Source organism: Aquarana catesbeiana, linkage group LG10 (genome assembly GCF_042186555.1).
Source record: "Aquarana catesbeiana isolate 2022-GZ linkage group LG10, ASM4218655v1, whole genome shotgun sequence".
Taxonomy (NCBI): Eukaryota; Metazoa; Chordata; class Amphibia; order Anura; family Ranidae; genus Aquarana; species Aquarana catesbeiana.
In genome coordinates, this window is record NC_133333.1 from 126,077,827 (window position 1) to 126,099,812 (window position 21,986).

Sequence of the window (21,986 nt, forward strand, 5' to 3'; positions counted from 1 at the left end):
CGATGGTCGCCTTTTGGACAGCTGTCAAATCTGAAGTCTTCCCCATGTTTGTGTAGGCTTCAGAACTGGACTGAGAGACCATTTAAAGCCCTTTGCAGGTGTTTTGAGTTAATCAGCTGATTAGTTTGTGGCACCAGGTGTCTTCAAAATTTAACCCTTACACAATATTCTAATTTTGTGACACACGGAATTTTGGATTTTCATTTGTTGCCACTTCAAATCATCAAAATTAAATGAAATAAACATTTGAATGCATCAGTCTGTGTGCAATGAATAAATATAATGTACAAGTTACACCTTTTGAATGCAATTACTGAAATAAATCAAGTTTTTCAAAATATTCTAATTTACTGGCTTTTACGTGTATTAGCTCCCAAGCTAGCACAACTTTATTCTCAATGCCTGACAGATGGAGCCCTTCCAACTTCTATGAGCCATGCCCATGTTATACTAATTCATAAAACCCTCATTGTGTGCCTCCTATAGGCCAATTGCCCTACTTAATACAGATTTAAAAATTTTGATTAAATTACTTACCATCAGCCTACAGCCACTATTACCATCTGTTGTAGATATTGATCAAACTGGCTTCATGGCCAACAGGTCAACCGAAGTAAATTTGAGACGTTTGTTTACTAATATACATGCAAAGCATTTGAATGAAGGTACTAGGGTGGTGGCCTCCTTAGATATTGAAAAGGCCTTTGATACTATCGAATGGCCTTTTCTTTGGGAGGTCCTTAGAAGGATGGGGTTCGACCTGATCTTTATTAAATGGATATAGATAATTTCTCAAAACCCCACCTCAGCTATCAAGTTGGAAGGTAGCTTATCACAGTCTTTTTCTCTGTCAAGGGGTACTCGACAGGGCTGCCCCCTCTCTCCAGCCCTTTTCGCCATAGCGATGGAACCGCTGGCGGAGGCTCTCCGTACTTCCCTTCATGTTAAGGGATTGCGTGTTGGCTGGCTGGAGGAAAGGGTCGCCTTGTATGCGGACGACCTACTCCTCTTTCTTAATGACGCAGGACCATCACTTAGGGGGGCCCTACAGGTCCTCAATTCTTTCTCTGCAGTCACAGGACTTAAAGTAAACTGGGAAAATTCACTTCTATTTCCTATAGACTTTGCAGCTCGTGCTACTGCTGATATGGTTACCCCCCTAAGATGGGTGGAGAATTTTAAATATCTAGGGGTGGTGGTTTCCAGACAGGTTTCAAACTATATATCCCTAAATTTAGCACCTGTGATCCAGGAGACTCAACAACGGTTGAAGGCATGGGAGTCATTACCCCTTTCATTGTTAGGACGCATACATTTAATAAAAATGAATGTATTACCTAAATTCACATATTTATTTTGACACTCTCCCCAGTGGATCCCTAAATCTTTCTTTGCAAGGCTACATCGTATTTTCTCAACATTCATATGGAGATCAAAGCCCCCTAGGTATAGCTGGGCAACATTGGTACGCACGACCTCCCAAGGTGGCCTGGCATGTCCAGATTTCCATAAATATTACTTGGCTTCTCAGCTAGTAACTACGGCCTGGTGGCTTAACCCAGATACCTCAAATTCCGCTACTCAGGTAGATGCAGCAGTGCTGGGATCCCTAGAGGTGCTGAAATTTTTGATCTTTCGGGCCCTTGTGCTCCATATTCATTGACACCATCTATGCTTACCACGCTACGTGTATGGGGAGAGGGCCTCAAAATTGAACAATATCCCCTACAGGCAATATCACCTAATGCTCCCCTCTGGTTAAATCCCACTCTGGAGCATTTCTATTCACTACCCGACCCCTATGCTTGGACTAATTCTAAGATAAAAACAGTGACACAGATCATTTTGGATAAATCTTTGATTTCTTTTTCCCAATTAATCTCTGATTTCAATATCCCTCAGTCGTATTCTTTTTGTTTCCTTCAACTCTCCCATACCTTCAGCTGTCAATTCTCTGGCTCTCCTCTACAACTAGTCCAATCTGCCTTAGAGAAGCTTCTTAGGTTGGATTGCACAAAGATTGCCGCATCTAAATTGTATCTTCACTTAACAACTGCCTCTCTCCCTGATTTAGAGAAATTAAGATCAAAATGGTCTAAGGATATCCCTGAACTTAATGAGGATGATTGGGATAATATATGGGACTCTCCCTTCAACTCTCTCGTCTCCTTGAGAGACAGACTTATTCAGTTTAAGATAGTCCACAGGGCATATTACACCCCCCATATATTAAATAAAATTAATTCAGACTCTGCTCCTGGTTGTTGGCGATGAGGGGAGATTCCTGGAGACTTTACCCATATATTTTGGACTTGTCCAGCTATCGTAAGGTATTGGGAAAAAATACTAGCTTTTATATTCAAAATAACATATATCCCACTGCAACGATCAATGCCAATATGTATTCTAGGTCTGACAGAGCAATTTATTACTACGACAGCAGGGCGCACTTTGGTGGGGCTGCTTTTGTTCTATGCTCCTAAAGCCATAGCTCTCAGCTGGAAGAAAACCACCCCCCCATCGCTGACTTTGTGGAAACAACTCATTAATAATAGCTTACCATTATACAAAGAAACATATATAAATAGGGGTTGTCTCCTCAAATATAAACAGGTTTGGTCCAAATGGCTCATGGACCCCTCTATAGCCTCCTAGAGGAATATGACTCTTTGCAATCTCTCCATTAGTTATTGGGCTCTAGGTGTACATATGTAACACGGGATGACACCTTTCTCTAAAATTAAACTGGCATAGGAACCAGGTATGACCAATGTATGTATGTATGTGGGGTTGTTTGTTTTTGTTTTTTTTTGTGTTTTTTTTTTTTTGTTTGTTTTTTGTGTGTTTTGTTTTCTATTTATATAGTTTCTTTAATTGCTGCAATTATTCATTTTTGTTTTTTTTCTGTTTCTGTTTTTTTGAAAATTAATAAAAACATATATTTAAAAAAAAAAAATGTTTTTTTTTTTTTTTTTGCTAGAAAATTACTTAGAACCCCCACTTATTATAGATTTTTTTTCTAACACCCTAGAGAACAAAATGGCGGTTGTTGCAATACTTTTTGGCACACCGTATTTGTGCAGCGGTCTTATAAGTGCACTTTTTTTTGGAAAACATTAACTTTTTGAATTAAAAAATAAGACAACAGTAAAGTTAGCCCAATTTTTTTTTATATTGTGAAAGATAATGTTATGCTGAGTAAATTTATACCCAACATGTCACGCTTCAAAGTTGCCCCCACTCATGGAATGGCGACAAACTCTTACCCTTAAAAATCTCCATAGGCGACTTTTAAAAAATTCTACAGGTTGCATGTTTTGAGTTACAGAGGAGGTCTAGGGCTAGAATTATTGCTTTTTATTAAATACCGTATTTATCGGCATATAACACGCACCCCAATTTATGAGGGAAGTTTCAGGAAATAAAAACTTTATATTTAAATAAACCACTTTGAAGCAAAATAATTGTCAGTGAGCATCAATGCAGCCTGATCTGTGCCCATCTGCAGCCTTGCTCCTCACTGCAGTCTAAATCGGTGCCCATCTGCAGCCTAATCAGTGCCCATCTGCAGCCTTGCTCCTCAGTGCAGCCTGATTAATGCCCATCTGCAGCATTGCTCCTCACTGCAGCCTGATTAGTGCCCATCTGTAGCATAGAGAGCCATTATTGTCTGAATTTGGTATTAGTTGGGATATAATTACCAGCATGTATCCTGTATTTTGTCCTTCTGATCCTACTTGTAGAAGCTGTGGCTCTGTATGCGCACATAGCTCAGATAGGTGTGATTTATTGAGTGACATTTTGCTGCAAGCAAGAACATATGCCTCTCTACTTGAGGAAAGTATTAGAGACATCACAGGGCTGAGGGAGGGGGGGTGAGAAGACAAGAAATGCAAAGAACAGCCAGCCTAGCAGTGCCCATCTACAGCATTTCTCCTCACTTCAGCCTTATCAGTGTCCATCTGCAGCCTTGCCAAAATAGACAGAGCCGGATCTCCTGTGTACTCGGCTCGGCATCACGCCAAGTCCCGCACCTTGGCCCAGATCCTATGATGGACATAACGCCGGTCCAATGCCGGGACGTCAATGCTAGGAGCCGTCCAGAGGGCGGGACTGAGTGTGACTGCAAGCAGAGCTGAGTACACAGGAGACCCTCCTTCCCCTCTGTGGCAGCCTATATCGGCGTTTAACACGCACACACGTTTTTCCCCCTATTTTAAGGGGGAAAAAGTGCATGTTATACGCCAATAAATAAGGTATTTATATGTTTACATGAGAATTCAAATGCCAGGCATGCTCAGGTGTTTCTCCGGGAAACTCTACAGGCATTTTTATCAAAGTACATATACATATATGCACACATATGTTTATGGAAAGTTTTTTTTAAACAATTTTTTTTGTTTTTAGAAGACTTTCTTGAGTGGGATATTTTCCACCTGTTCAGGTGGTTTAATTGGGTTAAGCATGCATCACCGTCACATTTTTGGTCTTTATTCATATATATTTTTTATGGGTTTGGAATGTTTGCCTGTGATTATGTGAGAGAGAAACCCAGCTGACTCACCTTTACATCAACTGAGAGCATTGTGTCACCTGTAGTGGGCGTACACGATGCCGAAATTACACCAATTTACAGTTTTGCCTGCTTGCATATATATATAGATATATATCAATCTATATATGTCTTTGTCATCATTTTAAAACTTAGCTATGAATAAGCACCTGCCGGTGTGAAACGCGTTAGTGGTTTTATCCCTGCTGTATGGATTTATTATAACAATAAATAAATCGTTTTCATTGGAGTGCGGCCATTCCGGACCTTTTTGTTCAATCTTTGCTAGAATTATTGCTCTCGCTCTAATGATTGCGGCGATACCTCACATGTGTGGTTTGAACACAGTTTGCATATGCGGGCGCTGCTCGCATATGTGTTCGCTTCTTCACGCGAACTTTATTTTTCCTTTTATTTTTGATTTTTTACACTGTTCTTTAAAAAAAATAGGTCACAGAGACCACTTTTATCTTGAAGTGGACCACCTGCTGAAGAAGAGGATACCGGGGTTATGGTAGCTAGCTGCTACCATAACAACAGTATTCCTCTTCAAAGTAGTGACGTAAAACAACGGTGGGCGGTCCATACGTGGTTAAAAAGACATTGGCTTAAACCCATAAATGTGGTCCATGAACTGTTTAGAGAGGCATATGGTTGAATCCCGACATGTTTCACCCTATGTATTGGGTTTCTTCAGGGCATGCAATCCGCTTGGGGTCTCAGCCTTCTAATGAACAAAAATATACAAATAGGATATCATAATTTATTACATAATACATTTTAGATATAGATATATACACAAAACATTTGCAATTAATTGAACTTATATGCTACATGTTAGCCATCCAATATGCTTAACCTGTATTCCTAAAATAACACTAAAAGCAATAGTCACAAATTTATTCAGTGGATGGTGAAGTGCTAAATCCATTGCAAAGCCTGCAGGTGGCCACAGGAGGCAGACATGGACTAGACTAAAAAATATAAACAAAACCAACACCAGTAAATAATATTAGTGTTTGTGTGCAAACTAACACTTCTCTTTTCAAAAAGGTAAACACACTTACTTAGGTTAAGCTGTGTAAGTGAATGACAGCAGGGGCAGGGACCACGGAGCAGGTTGGTTAAAGTAAATGTAAACCCCCAAAACATTTTTTTAATTTAGACTCATATCTGTTACAGCAGAGGATGTCATTTCATCTGTGCCCAGTCTTGTCACAAAGAGTTAATCCAGCTCTGAGTAATCCTCTTAATTTTTTTTTTAGTAAGATAAAAATGGACACACAGAGAAATAGGTGTCTTGTTTCTTCCCCCCTGCTGTGAGTGACCAGTCATTTCCTTATCTCATGCACAAGTGTAAGAGAGGCATTCTGTGTACTTGATATCCCCACTCCTTTCTTCTCCACTTCTCCCAGGATTGGCTGTTCCACACCTCATGGGCATGCTGAAGTCATGTGGTGACTTTCCTGGGTTTTGACTGAATGTTAGTGTTCATGGGGCATAATCCACGAGACCAGCAGAAGTTCAGTGTAAGAAATATCGATGCCTGGCCAATAGGAGTGTAGAGGTAGGCGGGGAGTCTACTGACATCACAACTCCACCCACCAAGCCCTGGACAACAGACCCGCCCACAGAATCCAGAGTATTGCAGGGCTCCAAACAGCTAAATGGGAGATGGGGAGATATTTGACAGATAAGGATACATGTAGGAGGCATGTATATCCTTATAGATAAGCACTATGGAAGTAATTTAGAAATGATGAGAGTGGGTTTACATCCACTTTAAGATGTTAAACTGAGGGTAGAAACAAAAAGGAAATACACTTTGCTAAAATACTAAGCAATAAATCAATCAATATCAACTCATGGCACAGGGAGTGATCATATAGATTGATTATCAATCTAGTTCACCAAACGAACAAAGAAAAAAATACCAACCTGCAACAGATCCTGTGGGCTGCATGTGCCCCTGCGTGTCTCCGGCAGTCCTCAATCTCCTCAAAGCCGTGAGGTCCTAGTGCTCTAAGATCCACGGAGTGGGATGGACACCACCAAGTAGTGGGAGGATTGTATCTCAAGGGGGAGAGCATAACGCAGGGCAATCAGAGATTATATTGATCGCGCTGGGAGAGGAGTGGGTGGAACTAGTGGGAATGGAACCAAAGAATAGGTCCACAACAGAGGAAGGCATAAGGTGGCAGCTACACCCGGAAAATACCCCGGGCATCCGTGCAGTCACCCAATGCTCAAGCTTGGTGGAAAAGCACTTCATATATATATATGACACAGATAAGGGAGGCAAATGTGCACACCCAGTTTAGCATATAATAAAACAAGACAACACAGTACTGATAAAGGAACGAACTGTTTGCTATTGGTTGGCCAAAGTTGCAAACACATGCATGAGCATGAGCATATGTATCCAACGAGACTCTAGTTGTAATAATATTTGGTCATGGTTTCCCCCTCGGAAATCAGGTGGAATATGCTCAAGTGCCATGAATTTTATCGCTCTTAAAGTGGAGTTCCACCCAAAAATGGAACTTCCGCTTTAAGTGCAGGTGACCCCCTGACATGCCACATTTGACATGTAATTTTTTGGGGGGGAGTGGTTACCCTCTTTTTAGGGGCATCCAGCTCCCATTTCCTCAAGGGGCTCCACGAAGCAGGAAGGAAGTTCACCTCTCCACCCTCCCTCCATGCAATCTTCTGAGACACGTCACAGGACGAGCAGAAGATTGCCCGTCCAATCAGCGCGTGCCTGGCTGTGAAGCCACAGCCAGGCGCCCACAGTCACAATGCCAGCGCTGAGAAGAGGGGGAAAGGAGCAGGGCTTCATTCGCCCACATCGCTGGACCGTGGGACAGGTAAGAGTCCGATTATTAAAAGTCAGTAGCTACACTTTTTGAAGCTGCTGACTTTTATATGGGTGGAACTCCACTTTAGATCGAAATTTATGAAATAAGCCTACATGTCGGCTGATTGGGGTTTCCATGCAACGTTTTTAATGAGGGAAACATGATCCCTCACCCTTTAAAAGAAGGGTCGTTTGGTCTTTCCAACATAAAAACTACATACACATTGCATTAAGTAAACAATACCAGGTGTTTGGCAGTTCACTCAGTTTAATTATATGACTACGGTTGTTAGGAAGCATTACTTCAGAACTATTTTACATGTATGGGCAATATTCACACTTTCAGCACGATAAGGTACCCGAAGCAGATGATGTCATTTTGGTTTGGGCCATATAATGGCTTTGGACCAAATGATCCTTCAAAGATTTAGAACGCTTGTAAGTGATAGATGATTGCTTGTCAATATATTTACAAATAGTAGGATCAGCTAGAAGAAGTGGCCAATATTTAGTAATTGTGTCTTACTTGTTGTTGATGCTGTTTAGAGTATGTGGTAATGATTCTCACCGGCTGTAGATCTTGTGTATTTTTAGATTTATAGATCAAAGAACTACGTGTATTTACATTAGCCCTATTGTAGGCTTTTTTTAGGCTACTATTGCTGTAGCCTCTATCATATAAACGTAAGTATAACTGTTTGGCTTCAACTTCAAAATCTTTAGGATTACTGCAGTTTCTCTTGAGACGGAGATACTGACTGTGAGGGATACTTTTAACCAAAGATTGGGGATGGAAACTGGAGGCTTGCAGGATCGTGTTGCCTGTCGATGGCTTCCTGAACAGCTTATTGCCCAGGCAGCCATCAGCCCCAACAACGATCCAGACATCCACGAAGGTAATGGTTTGTTTATTACAATACCTTGTGAATGTTAGATTATATGTATTTCGGCCTAAGTCTCCATAACTTGAATCAATTCTTGTTGCGTGCCTGACAAGATAATTAAGACATCGTCAATATAACAATGCCAGGTGACAATACAATCAAGAAAAAAGTAATGTCCTCTCCTGCAAATAACTCTTTCCCACCCCCCCAGGTACAGGTTGCAATGGGGCACATTGTGTCCCCATCACAACCCCCTGCCCCTGCAAGTAAATACATTTCTATTCAGTATGAATTTCAACAAGTTCAGCACAAAATCGTTATACTTGGCAGCCAAGTGACCACGCTCACGTAGCTAGTCAGCTATGACTTTCAGGCCAAACTCATGTGGGATAGTGTTATAAAGGCTCTCTACATCTATAGTTACAAGCCATGCATTGTTAGGGATATGTATCCCTTCAATGACTTTCAAAAGGTCAATTGTATCCTGTAAATAAGAGAAAAGGGATTTAACATGAGGGTGCAAGTAGCTGTCGACTAGGCTACTTGCATTGTCTGCCAGACTCCCACAACCAGAAATATTTGGACGACCTGGAGGGTTGGTTAAGAATGTATGCACCTTCGGTAGAGCATAGAAGGTGGGTATTTTTGGATCCTTAATATTGAGGTAATTCCATGTCTGTTTGTCTATGATGTTATCTAAAAAGGCTTTATGGATAATATTCCTATATTCCATGCAGTAGTTATGAATTACTGTTTTAGAGATGGGCCTATACCACTCTCTATTAAGGAGAATGATCATGCACATCTGTTCATAGTTTTCACGGTTCATGATTACTAGGTTACCGCCTTTTTCAGTTGGTTTAATTACTATATCAACATTCTTCTGCAGGTATACAAGGGCTTTCCTATGCATTAAGGAGAGATTGTCTTGGCCAGTTTTAGACCATACTGTATTTTCTATTTCTTTAGTAGTTTTCTGGACAAATGCCCAAATATTGGGGTTATTGCCCAAGATTGGGAAATTTTTAGATTTGGGTTTAAAAGATATAGGAGAAGGAAAAAGGTTTTCCCATCAGGGCCGTCTGAGTGTTGGGAGGAGAGGATGCCTCTTCAAATTGCATCACCCTCATCCCAAAGCTGCATTAATTCATTGATGGCTTGAATTAACTCTGATTGTGAAATTGGGCTCATCAGTGGTAGTTAAAGGGTTGAACTGAGTTATATTGCTGGGATTTTCATGTATAGTTTTGAACATAAGTCTTCTATGATATAATATGAGGTCAAACCTAAACGTTTTCAATTTATATGCAATCAGGCAGACCTTGCTCTACATAGTTGAAGGTAAATCTGAAGGAAATTGATCAAGAAAATTGTATAATGTATGGCCAGCTACAGTTTACCTTGCTATGAAATGCTTGGTTGCCTTTACTGCAAGGTAAATGGAAAAGTTATATTAACATACTCAATCACCATACCTTGTGGTGTCTGCTGAACAGAGGATGTAAACATGATTCTAGATCTGAAAATATTATCTTTTACATGATTTCACAAAATTTTGCTATGGCTGTTCAAATAAACAAGACAAAAACAATATAAAGCTTTGCAGAAGAATTAAATGGCCTCTCATTAGAATACCATTCAGAACAGTTGGAGTAGAAAACACATAAAAGTTTCTTGTAATAATGTAGAAGACAACTCCAGAGGAAGAAAAAAGTAGTAAAAATTCAAGCCCAAAAGATTTAATTGGACATGGGAGGTTCAGAGTGAATGAAAGCAAGTGAAAGAATTTTAAATTGCTTTTAGAGACAAAAAATATCAGGGAGGAGGAAGACACCTATCTCTTTTCAAAATCATTGTATTCAGCTTTAAAAATGACATACTGTAATGAAGATTCAGAATTATTCCATCATCGATTCATTAGATGGTTATCACTTATAAGCAGCAAAAACCTTAAAACTTCAAGACTCGGCTAAGAGACCAACCTCTCTACTGTCAATGAATCCTTTGTCCATAGCTCTCCATCTGTGCAATGTGAAAGAGAGACACTGATAGGTCTTGTGCAGCGATTAATGGTTGAGTCTTTCCAGTTCATAGCGCCAGTATGCTATTCCAAACTGCCTGCATCTCATGTTACAAGTGACTGGGTCATTCTTTCCTGTGAATCATCATGTTTCTGACTTGCTTGTTGCTCACTTACTTCCCATGAAATTTCAATTTACCTTCATGAATATAATATAGCTTAATAGACTGGGAAATTAGTGACAAGAAAAGTGCATTTAAGCTGCAACTTTAAAAATATTTCAAGAAATTTATATTTTTTTTCTTTCTGCATCTCCTTGCCTCAGGAAATGCCTCTCTTTTCCTCAATTATTGCTCAGCAGCACACAGTACCTAGGGAGCTGTCTCCTCTCAAACTCTGCAGTGTCCCCGCAATTACCACATTTCGCCTCTAACCCCAATTCAGCACTATAGTGTCTCTGAAAATACCCATTTCTTTTTCCCTTGCTTAGCAGCACAGGGTACCTAGAGAACTCTATCCCTACTTGCAAACTCTACAATGTGCTTGCAATTATAATTTTTCCTTACTAACTTCAACACAGCATGCTAGTATCCAAAAAAGTTCCTTTGCATGAATCTCATGTATGCAGCTTGTTAAAGCTGGGTATTTCACGCTCCCTATGCAAAGACATAGGCAGTTACCCTGAAAATATCATTTTTATCCATACAATCTTTAGCCGTGGAGCATCTCTGGAAATATTGCATGGTCTTAGATGAGCTGTCAAACTTTTCATTTAAATACCCCTTTCTCTAATTCTGTTTCCTGCTGAACCAGCCAGGTAGCTTAGTAAATAAGAGTATGAAGCAATGATGTACAAAGAACAGGGACCTAAATCCCCCCAGAATTTTAAAAACATCTTAATACATCCTAATCCAGTAAACTAAAATCAAATTGGTTGCTGTAAATTGTTGATTGCACCTTTTATTGAATAACCCTGAAAGTACCCATTTAGCACATCTATGTTTGTATGTATCCAACATATCCAGTGTGATCAATATGCAAAGTATGGTAAAGTGTGCATCTTACTGTGTGTTACTACAATGCACAAATGTGATACCAGCCTTAAGGAATCCAATGGTGAGAATTATTGAGGTTAGCATTTCTGACCGTGCATGATTGTTACAGATTTGAAACCTGAAATATTATTATTAATATTATTATTATAATATTTTCAAAAAGGTCAGCAATGTCAGCCTTTCTCTAATTAGCAAATATCGTAATGTGCTATAACAGCATATAATAAATAAATCCAAAAGTTCATCAGTGATGAAATCCAGTCTCATATAAAAAATCCATTGCTCTTCCTAAGAAAAAAAGAAAATTACTCCTTGTAAATGCAACAATCCACCTGGTGACAATATTAATCTGGTCACCTCCATGCTATGACCTCTGAAAAAGAAAAGCGATCAAGAGAGTTTGTTACCCATGTAAGGGTTAACATGACGCATTAGTCTCCGCTCTTGCCGAACACCTATATGAATCCAGCCAAACTTTCAACCAGTACAGTTATGCTCAAAAGCTTACATACCCTGGAAGAATTTATGATTTGGCCATTTTTCAGAGAATATGAACGATAACACAAAAACTTTTTTCACTCATGGTTTGTGTTTGGCTGAAGCCATTTATTATCATTCAACTGTGTTTACTCTTTTTAAATCATAATGAAAACAGAAACTAGCCAAATGACCCTGATCAAAAGTTTACATACCCTGGTGATTTTGGACTGATAACATGCACACAAGTTGACACAAAGGGGTTTGAATGGCTATTAAAGGTAACCATCCTCACCTGTGATCTGTTTGCTTGTAATTAGTGTGTGTGTATGTAGCAATACTCACGGTGGAGCTGCTGGTTTAAGCGGGCCTGTCCTCTTTGCTCTACACCCTTCTTAAATTGTTCACTCCCCTTGACACAACTGTAGTGCAGTGTTAAAACAATATGAGCATTAACTTTAACCCACAATATACACTTACACTTAAAGTTACCTCTACCTGGGTGCTGGTAGCTCCACCTGTAGGAGAAATGACAACACTGCACACAAACTCCAATAATGACCAAAAGTAACTTCTTTCTTTGAATAAGTAATATATTTATATAAAGAGTTATTTCAATAAATATACTATCACACCAACGTAGTGTGATAGTATAAGAAATGATATGACAATCAATAACAATCCCAGAAATATATATATATTGGTATGAATCTATACCCGGGAGCTCCCCCTGCTCTAGACTTTAAAGTCACTATACTAAAATGCAGGGCCCTGCAATGAAAAAGGCAGTCCAGACGTCTTCAGTCTTCGCTAGCTTTTATAATTGTAATCCGTATAGAGGGTTCCTACTGGGCGTTACACAGTGTAGTATAGCACACTAAAACAATTGTAATCCAAATAAGTGACTAGGTGTCTTTATATGAAGAAACAAAACATCTAGCATCCGCTCTTGAACGCTGAAGTCTATTTGGATGTAATACTCTCAGACTTAACTTGTTCCGTGGGACTATCAGTCCCAGCAACACTCTGCACAGTTCTAAAGATGTGTGTGTAATACTCAATTAAACTTCTGGGTATCAACCCTCTCACCACACGGGATCCAGGCAGGTGGATGTCTCCGGTTCAGCAGTTCTCAGTTCCGTATGGAGGCACCACCACGCCATCACACTGTTCCGTTCACAAACGACCGGGAGTCCTTGGTTATCTCCCCACGGGTCTTCCAGAACAATCACGTCTCTTGTCCAGTTCACTGCGATGCAAATGGCAGGATACCGCAGCTGCTTCGCTCCTTCGCAAAGTAGGCTGCAACCCTGTGGGACACACACACCCACAGAGTCCTGCTGACAGGCCACGCGTCCCAGGACCAAGAGACCTAAAATGACCGCTGCTTACCCTTTTATATCCTCCCACAATGCAGTTCAGTTCTGACTTTGTCCAGGAGCATTGTGGGTGGGTCATAGCTACTGTTCCGAAGTAAACAGTGAATCACTTCCATGTCACTTAATCCTGAGACGTAAACTTATTGTGCTTTATCAATTGTCCACAAGATGGCACTAACACAACTATTGTACTAAATAATACACATAGAGCTAGAAACAACAGTTGTCAGCGCTACTTGTATAAAAGATCAATGAGTTTCTGGACTTCTGACACACCCTTTAATCTTTCATCCAGTGCTGCACTGACGTTTCTGGGTCATGGGGAAAGCAAAAGAATTGCGGTAAAAGGTAGTTGAACTGTATAAAACAGGAAAGGGATATAAAAAGATATCCAAGGAATTGAGAATGCCAATCAGCAGTGTTTAGCTTTTTGGCCACAACCATAAACACTTCATTTGGAGAGGAGTCAACAAGGTCTATAATGAAAGGTACACCATTTCTACTGAGAAACACGGAGGTGGATCGCTGAGGTTTTGGGGATGTGTGGGCTACAAAGGCACAGGAAATCTGGTCAAAATTAATGGCAAGATGAATGCAGTTTGTTATCAAAAAATACTGGAGGAACATTTGCATTCATCAGCCATGATGGCTCATGGGACGTTTTTGGACATTGCAACATTCCTTTCATCATAGGCCTTGTTGAGTCCTCTCCAAATCTAGTGTTTATGGTTGTGGCCAAATAGCTAAATTTTGGTCTCATCACTCCAGATGACTTTGTGCCAGAAGGTTTGAGGCTTGTCTCTGTGCTGTTTGGCGTATTGTAAGTGGGATACTTTGTGGCATTTGAGTAGTAATGGCTTTCTTCTGGTGACTCGACCATGCAGCTCATCTTTCTTCAGGTTCCTCCTTATTGTGCATCTTGAAACAGCCACACCACATGTTTTCAGAGAGTCCTGTATTTCACCTGAAGATTTTTCTTTGCATCCCTAACAATTTGGCAGTTGTGGCTGAAATTTTAGTTGGTCTACCTGACCGTGGTTTGATTTTAACAGAACCCCTCATTTTCCACTTCTTGATTAGAGTTTGAACACTGCTAATTGGCATTCTCAGTTCCTTGGATATCTTTTTATATCTCTTTCTCTTTCCTGTTTTATACAGTTCAACTACCTTTTCCCGCAGATCATTTGACAATTATTTTGCTTTCCCCATGACTCAAAATCCAGAAATGTCAGTGCAGCACTGGACGAAAGATGCAAGGGTCTGTCAGGAGTCCAGAAACTCATTGACCTTTTATACACACACACTAATTACAGGCAAACAGATCATAGGTGAGGATGGTTACCTTTAATAGCCAGTCAAACCCCTTTGTGTCAACTTGAGTGCATGTTATCAGGCCAAAATCACCAGGGTATGTAAACTTTTGATCAGGGTCATTTGGGTAGTTTCTGTTGCCATTATGATTTAGTAAGTAAAGTAAACATGGTTGATTGATAATACATGGCTTAGCCAAACACTAACCATGAGTGAAAGAAATGTTTTTGTGTTATACATTTTCTCAGAAAAATGGCCAAGAAATCATAAATTCTGCCAGGGTATGTAAACTATGAGCACAACTGTTTATAACTCTAGACATAAAAAAGAAGACCCAGATAGTATTCTTTTTGTTTCTGAGAAAGGTCAATTAAAAACACTCACAAACTGAACATGAAGAAAGTGCTTATCAAATAAAGCTCCATTCAGCGATATGTTACAAAAAGCATCAGCCAACAAACAGCAGACTAGCCTATGTGTAATCCCAAATGTTGGTATACAGACTCACATCATGATGATGTAATCTGGATAAAACTCAACCCCTTTACGAGTTACATCCTGTCACGGGACTTCAGGCCTTCTTGACCTAAAGGAGGATTTCGTCACTTCCAATTTTGGTCTTTTGTTTACCGGCTGGTAAATCAGCCGATCAAACTGATCTCAGTTTGATCGGCTGCTTTGGGGGGCAGAGATCTGGGGTCTAATAAACCCCAGATCTCTCAGTCACTGCCCATGCTATCACAAGGAATGTTGTTCATCCCTTGTGACGACAATAAAGTTGATACAATTTTTTTTTTAATTGGCCATGTAAATACCGTAAATACATTTAAATGTAGTGCCCATGTGCTCACATGCAAATGCAAAAATGAACGTAGGCCCCTCATGCATATATAAACAGAGATCAAACCACCCATGTGAGATATTATCGCTATTAACGTCAGAGGGAGAGCATTTATTCTAGCGCTAGACCTCCTGTGTAACTCTAAATTGATAAACTGTAAAGGCTTTTAAATTGTCACTTATGAAGATGTTTAGGCACCATAGTGCGCCCTCTGTTCTATGGGTGTACCCTGGTATCTATTTACTCAACATAATATCTTTTATACTTACCAAAAAAAAGAGGCTTATAAACTTCTTCAACTCCATTATTTTCATCAAAATTATTCACAATGCGGATAGGGGTTGAAATGTCTGTTTGGAATTTATATAACACTTTACCCTCAACTTAGGCAGGTATTTCCTGGTTGTATACTTTTTATCAAAATAGAATACATTTCTCCAAATCACCTGTCATTCTCAAAATGGGACAATGATCTGGGGCTGGACTTCTCAGTTGTAACTTGGCAGAAAGCAGTTCTTAATAAGTACATCACTACTCATTGGAGCTAATTCATTAAAAATGGAGATTGCAAAATCTGGCGTAGCTCTGCATAGAAACCAGTCAGCTTCCAGTTTGTTTTTTGGGGGTTTTTTTTTTCAAAGCGTAATTGAACAAGCTGAAGTTAGAAGCTGATTGGCGTTATTATGTTATGTTATTAATGTTATGTAATAACATCATTATCAGACCATGCCCCTGTGACCATGATTTGAATCTCAGAAGTACAGAAGCAAACATTTTCATGGAAGCTCAATAAAGATCTCCTAGATAAACATGGGGAGGAGATTTTGAAAAGGGAGTTAGAACAATTTTTCCTTGTTAATGAGACAGACGAGATCGCAGAGAATTCCTCGTGCCCACAAAGCCTATATCAGGGGGATCTTGATATCAATGGGAGAAAGGAGGAGAGGAGTAGGAAGAGGGAGGAACTAATTGAGGAAATATTTAAATTAGAACAGGGCCAAAAAAAAAACTACAACAAAATGCACGACAGGGAATTGCAGCATGAACTGGTACTGAAAAGAGATGAGTTAAAGGACCTTTTGGAACTGGAAATGAGGGGAACCTTTAGTAGAGTAGCAAAGGATAGATACCTGTGGGGGAATAAAAACAGTATGACCTTAGCAAGGATATTGAGGAAAAAAAGATCAATAAATTTTATTGAGAAAATACAAAATAAAAGTGGGGAAATGGTACACAATACAAAAGATATTGCGAGTGTGTTCCAAGATTTCTACGAGCACCTATATTCGGTCAGGCAAGTGGGGGGACAAGGACAACAGGAGGCCCAGAAAAAATTACGTTCAAAATGCAAAAATCCCTAGAACATGAGGAAGTCGTACTAACACTGGAGAGGCCAATTACAACAGAGGAGATAAATAAGGTTTTAAAAGAGTCCTCTAAGGGTAAAAGCCCAGGGCCGGACGGCTTCACGATGGAGTACCTTAAAAAATTCAGGGAAATATTATCTCCAAGGCTCTGCTCATATTTTAATGGGTTGGAAGTGAGGTGCGGACTGAGTAAAGAAGCTTCAATGGCCACTATAACTACTATTTTGAAAGAAGGTAAAGAAAGCACATTATGCTCAAGTTATAGGCCGATATCGTTATTGAATACTGATACGAAGGTGTTTGTAAAAGTGTTGGCATTAAGGATGAGAGATCTAATGTCAGAACTGGTCCATCCTGTTCCTGCTCCAGAAAATACGAGACGGGAGAACCCCCAGTCTATTCTTGTCGATTGACGCTGAAAAAGCTTTCGACCGAGTAGACTGGGGGTTCATGATGGGAGTGTTGGAGGACATGGGGATAGGCCTAAGGATGAGAGAGTGGATACAAGTGCTGTATAATAGCCCTACGGTGTCCATAAAGGTAAATGGATCATTGTCAGCCCCATTTAGGATGTATAACGGTACAAGACAGGGTTGCCCCCTGTCTCCGCTGTTGTTCGTGCTGGTGCTGGATCCACTCTTGGCAACGGTGAGGGGAAATGTTGACATAGGGGGGGTGGAGATAGGAGAGGAGACACATAGGCTGGCTGCATTTGCGGACGATGTGTTGTTCTATATCTCTAATCCCCGTATCTCGTTACCCAATTTGTTAAAGGTTTTAAAGGAATATGGACAGCTATCTAACTTCAAGATTAACCCAAGTAAATAAGAGATTTTAAATATAAACATGAACTCAAAAGAAGAATCTAGCCTCCAACAGGAATTTCAGTTTCCTTGGAGGAGGTCGGGAATAAAATACTTGGGGATAAACAGCATCCTTGGGGAAGATATATCAGGCAAACTATATACCTTTATTGGATGAAATAAAAGTAGAGGTAGAGAGAATAGCAGCATGACCCTTGTCCTGGATCGGCTGGATTAATGCGCTAAAAATGATTATTTTACCCAAAATTTTATATAAATTTCAAATGCTCCCCATTTATATACCTCCAGTGTATTTCAGGGTGCTTAAAAGTCTAGTATTGAAACTAATTTGGCAGAATAAAAAAACCCAGGATTTCCCTCTCAATTTTACAGAGAGGGAAAGACCAGGGCGGATTAAGTGTACCAGATCTCAAAAGTACTATGAAGCGGTGGTTTTAACATGTTTGGTGGAATGGACTAAAGTAAGGAGTGAGAAAAGTTGGGTTAAAATAGAAGACACTATGGCGGATACGAATTTAGGGAAAAATATTTGGACACCCCCACAACACAGGGCACTTGGAGTAAATACACTTAAGTTAACTAAAAATGTCATGAGGATATGGGATGCACTGCATAAACAGAATAAATGGGAATATAATTCACCACTAATGGCACTAAAAGAGAATAATTATTTTACATCGGGTAAGAGTTCGATAGGGGGAAATTGGATTAAAAAAAATAATTTACAATTACGACATATAACACAAAGAGGGAAAATTTGCTCACTGCACGATATAAGAATGAAAAAAGATTGGTTTGTAATGAATGAATGGCGGTATTTTCAGCTTAAACGTTTTGTAACGGCACTGCCACACCCGCTGAGAGGAGGGGAGGATTTGACAGCATTAGAGAGATTATGCGACACGGAAACAGTACGGGGAGGCATCTCACAGATGTATAAAATACTAGTGGGGGGAAGGGAGAGAAGAGCGGAGAGATCTGGAAGCCGCACACCGGTCTGATGATAAGTGCCTTTATTGATAAAAAAAAGCTGGATCATGGAGATATACAAAACACTATAGCAGAAGTGTACAGTGATCAGCTGACGCATTTCACACTCACAACGAGTGCTTACTCATAGCCCACTCATAGAGGGAAGGGAGTTGGAAGTCCCGACGTATATATAAAAAATGGGAGAGGGAAATTGGTCAAAGGGGGGAGAATCAAGAGATAGGAAAAATGTTGAAACTGGTACACGGATCCTTAGTTAATATTAGAACAATAGAAATGAACTATAAATGCTTAGTGAGGTGATATAGGACCGCAGATATAGTAGGAAAATAAAGGGGCAAACAACGGAATGTTGGAGGGGATGCAAACAGATAGGAGAGAGAAAAGGTAGGGTTAAATTATAGGGGAGGATAGGGTAAGGAAGAAGAAGTACTATTTTGTAATTAATTTTGTATTATTACTCCTGTTGTGACTTCAGGATGCCTTCTTACCTAATTTTGTATATGAAAATTTTGATAAATAAAGATTAAAAAAAAAAAGCTGATTGGCAGTCACACACAGCTGCACCAGTTCTTGCACTCTTCAAAATCAAACCAATTGTAAATCAATAGTAAATTGACTAGATTGTGTAAGATACCCTCACCACAGTTGGCACTGTTGTATCCCATATATTATGGGCAGCAAGTTTAAAGTAGTATTAAACCCAAAACAAAAAATGTAATGTATTTTAGCTTACCAAACATTAGATGTAGTGGCTGCATCAGTTTTCTTTTCTGTTTCCATCTAGGTGCTCTGGCCAGTAACAAACCAGTATTAAGCTGACCATAGTGCGATTTTCGAAAATTGCTTGATTCCTTGATTCCAGTGGCGCTATTGTGTTCTTCTGTCCCTGCTGGGAGAACATACAGTGATTATTGCTAGTGGCAATAGCTGCTGGCAACTACCGCACAAAAAAAAACAACAGTTTGGTTGTACCCAAAGTGATCGATCTATCAACTTTGGTACAATCAGCCTGCCCATATGATTAGAATCCCGGCCGGTCCCTGCTGAACCGTCTGTGGCCAGCTTTGGCGTGCCTCCAATCTAGATGAAGGAGCACAAGGACACTTTTGGACAGCAGCATTGTCAGTCTGGGGGGGGGGTGTTAGATGTACTAGCAGATTTAATTACACTAACAAATTGAGGTCAAACTCCAGCTAATACTTTGTAAACAGTTGCAGCAAGCAGCTTTTTTCCTTTTGAGATTGACTTAACTTTGTTAACTTTTTTTTTATATTATCTTAGGTATCAAGAATTGGTTACAAAGTATGGTAAGTTGGAGCCACTTGCAGAGGTAGATCTCCGACCACAGAACCAAGCCAGTGTTGACATTCACTATGAAGAAAAAGTTCAAACGATAAGTGTTCGCCTTGATCAAACCGTTGCTGAATTTAAGAAGCAACTTAAAACTTTAGTACAGTTGTCCACAAACAATATGCGAGTCTATTACCTGGACCATGAAGCTCCATTTGGACCTGAAGAGATGAAATTCAGCAAGCGAGCTTTACATTCATATAGTGTTCGAGATGGATGCCAATTTTATGTAGAACCTAAAATCAAATGACCTTTAACAACTCACAAATGTGTATATTTATATGTATCTACAGATTTTTGTATTTTAAGTGTCTTTATGTTATTTAAGTTCATAAATTCCACATATGTATAAACCGCTATGCACTGGGGACTCCTCTGGTAACAAAGGCCGATGGAGGCACTCCTAGAGCACTTTGAGTTTGTGAAAGCATAATCCATACAATGTATCTTTATTCCACATTTTATGAAGGATTAAAATTATATCAGAATACCACTCAAAACTAATTTAGAGCACAGTTACTAGGGGGGCAATGCAGATCAAATTAATCCTACCTCTGTAACCCAGATGTGAATACCTACCTCAGGTTCCTCCTGTCTGATCCACTTCCTGTGTACAGCCTGGTTTATAATAAGTTAAGCGAAAACACATTTCATGCTTACATTCTTTCTTAAAATTAGAATCTTAACATCTGAATGATTGTTAAATATGGATTATACCAATTAAAACTGCACTAGCGAAGCTAGGAGAATTTAACAGCAATAACACCAAACAGGAAAAACCCTCATGACACCCAATGCTATAGTATTACAACTTTATTCAAAATAAAAAATTATCAAAGGTCAAATAGTTCATTTCTAACACATAAAAACATTTAGCACACCAATCCAATAATTTAACTAATTCCCTACCAGGGCAATTTTGACATTTTTCACATACATATTAAAATCAGTATTTTTTTGCTAGGAAATTACTTAGCACCCCCAAACATATGTTTTCTGAAAGCAGAGGCCCTGGAGAATAAAATGGTGGCCGTTTTTATGTCGCATGATAGTTGCTCAGCCGTTTATCAAACACAAATTTTCAGGAAAAATACATTTGAATGAGTTTTAGTGCAAACACAATATATTACAATTTTTTAAAAATATAATCTAATGCTGCGTCTGGTAAATAGATACCAAATAGTTAAAGATTTAAAATTGCGCTTGCCTGTGAAATGGCGACAAACTATGGTTCCTAAAATTGCCCATAGGTGACAATTTAAAAGTCTTTACAGGTTATAATTTTAGAGTCAAACATGAACTATGGCGCTAGAATTATTGCCCTCACTCTGACATAAGTGCCGATGTGTGGTGCAATCATCATTTACATATACAGTTAGGTCCATATATATTTGGACGCAGGCACAATTTTCATACTTTTTGGCTCTGTATGCCACCAAAATAAAATTAAAACAATCCAAAAGAATTTGAAGTGCAGACTTTAATTCAAGGGGTTGAACATAAATATCAAGTACAAATTCTAGCAACTGCAACCATTTTTATACACAGCCCCCCATTTCCAGGGGCTCAAATGTAATTGGAAAAATGAATATAATCATAAATAAAATGTTCATGTTTAATATTATATTGAGAATCCTTTACTGGCAATGACTGCCTGAAGTCTGGAACCCATGGACATTACCAAAGAATGAATTTCCTTCTTTCTGATGGTGTGCCAGGCTCTAACTGCAGCTGTCTTCAGTTGTCCCTTGTTTGTGGGTCTTTCTGCCTTTAGTTTTGCCTTCAGCAAGTGAAATGCATGCTCAGTTGGGTTGAGATCAGGTGATTGACTCAGCCATTGTAGAATATTCCACTTCTTTTCCTTCAAAAGCTCCTGGGTTGCTTTTGCAGCGTGTTTTGGATCATTGTCCATCTGTACTGTGAAGCGCCGTCCAATCAACTTTGCTGCATTTGGCTGAATCTGGGCTGGCAGTATATCTCTAAACTCTGCAGAATTCATCCTGCTGCTTCCACTTTCTGTTACATGATCAATAAACATCAATGACCCAGTGCCACTGGAAGCCATGCGTGCCCATG

At 39.5% G+C, this 21,986-nt stretch overlaps 1 protein-coding gene across 1 annotated transcript in view; it reads left to right on the top strand.

The window, feature by feature from the left end:
* TBCEL (tubulin folding cofactor E like) overlaps nucleotides 1-20,414 on the top strand; it is a 130,106-nt gene extending 109,692 nt beyond the window's left edge. The window contains exon 9 of the mRNA XM_073602577.1: nucleotides 19,842-20,414. Coding sequence (XP_073458678.1) covers nucleotides 19,842-20,160 — 319 coding nt within the window. The 3' untranslated portion in view covers nucleotides 20,161-20,414. The remainder of the gene's footprint in view (nucleotides 1-19,841) is intronic.
* Nucleotides 20,415-21,986: the final 1,572 nt, after the last annotated feature.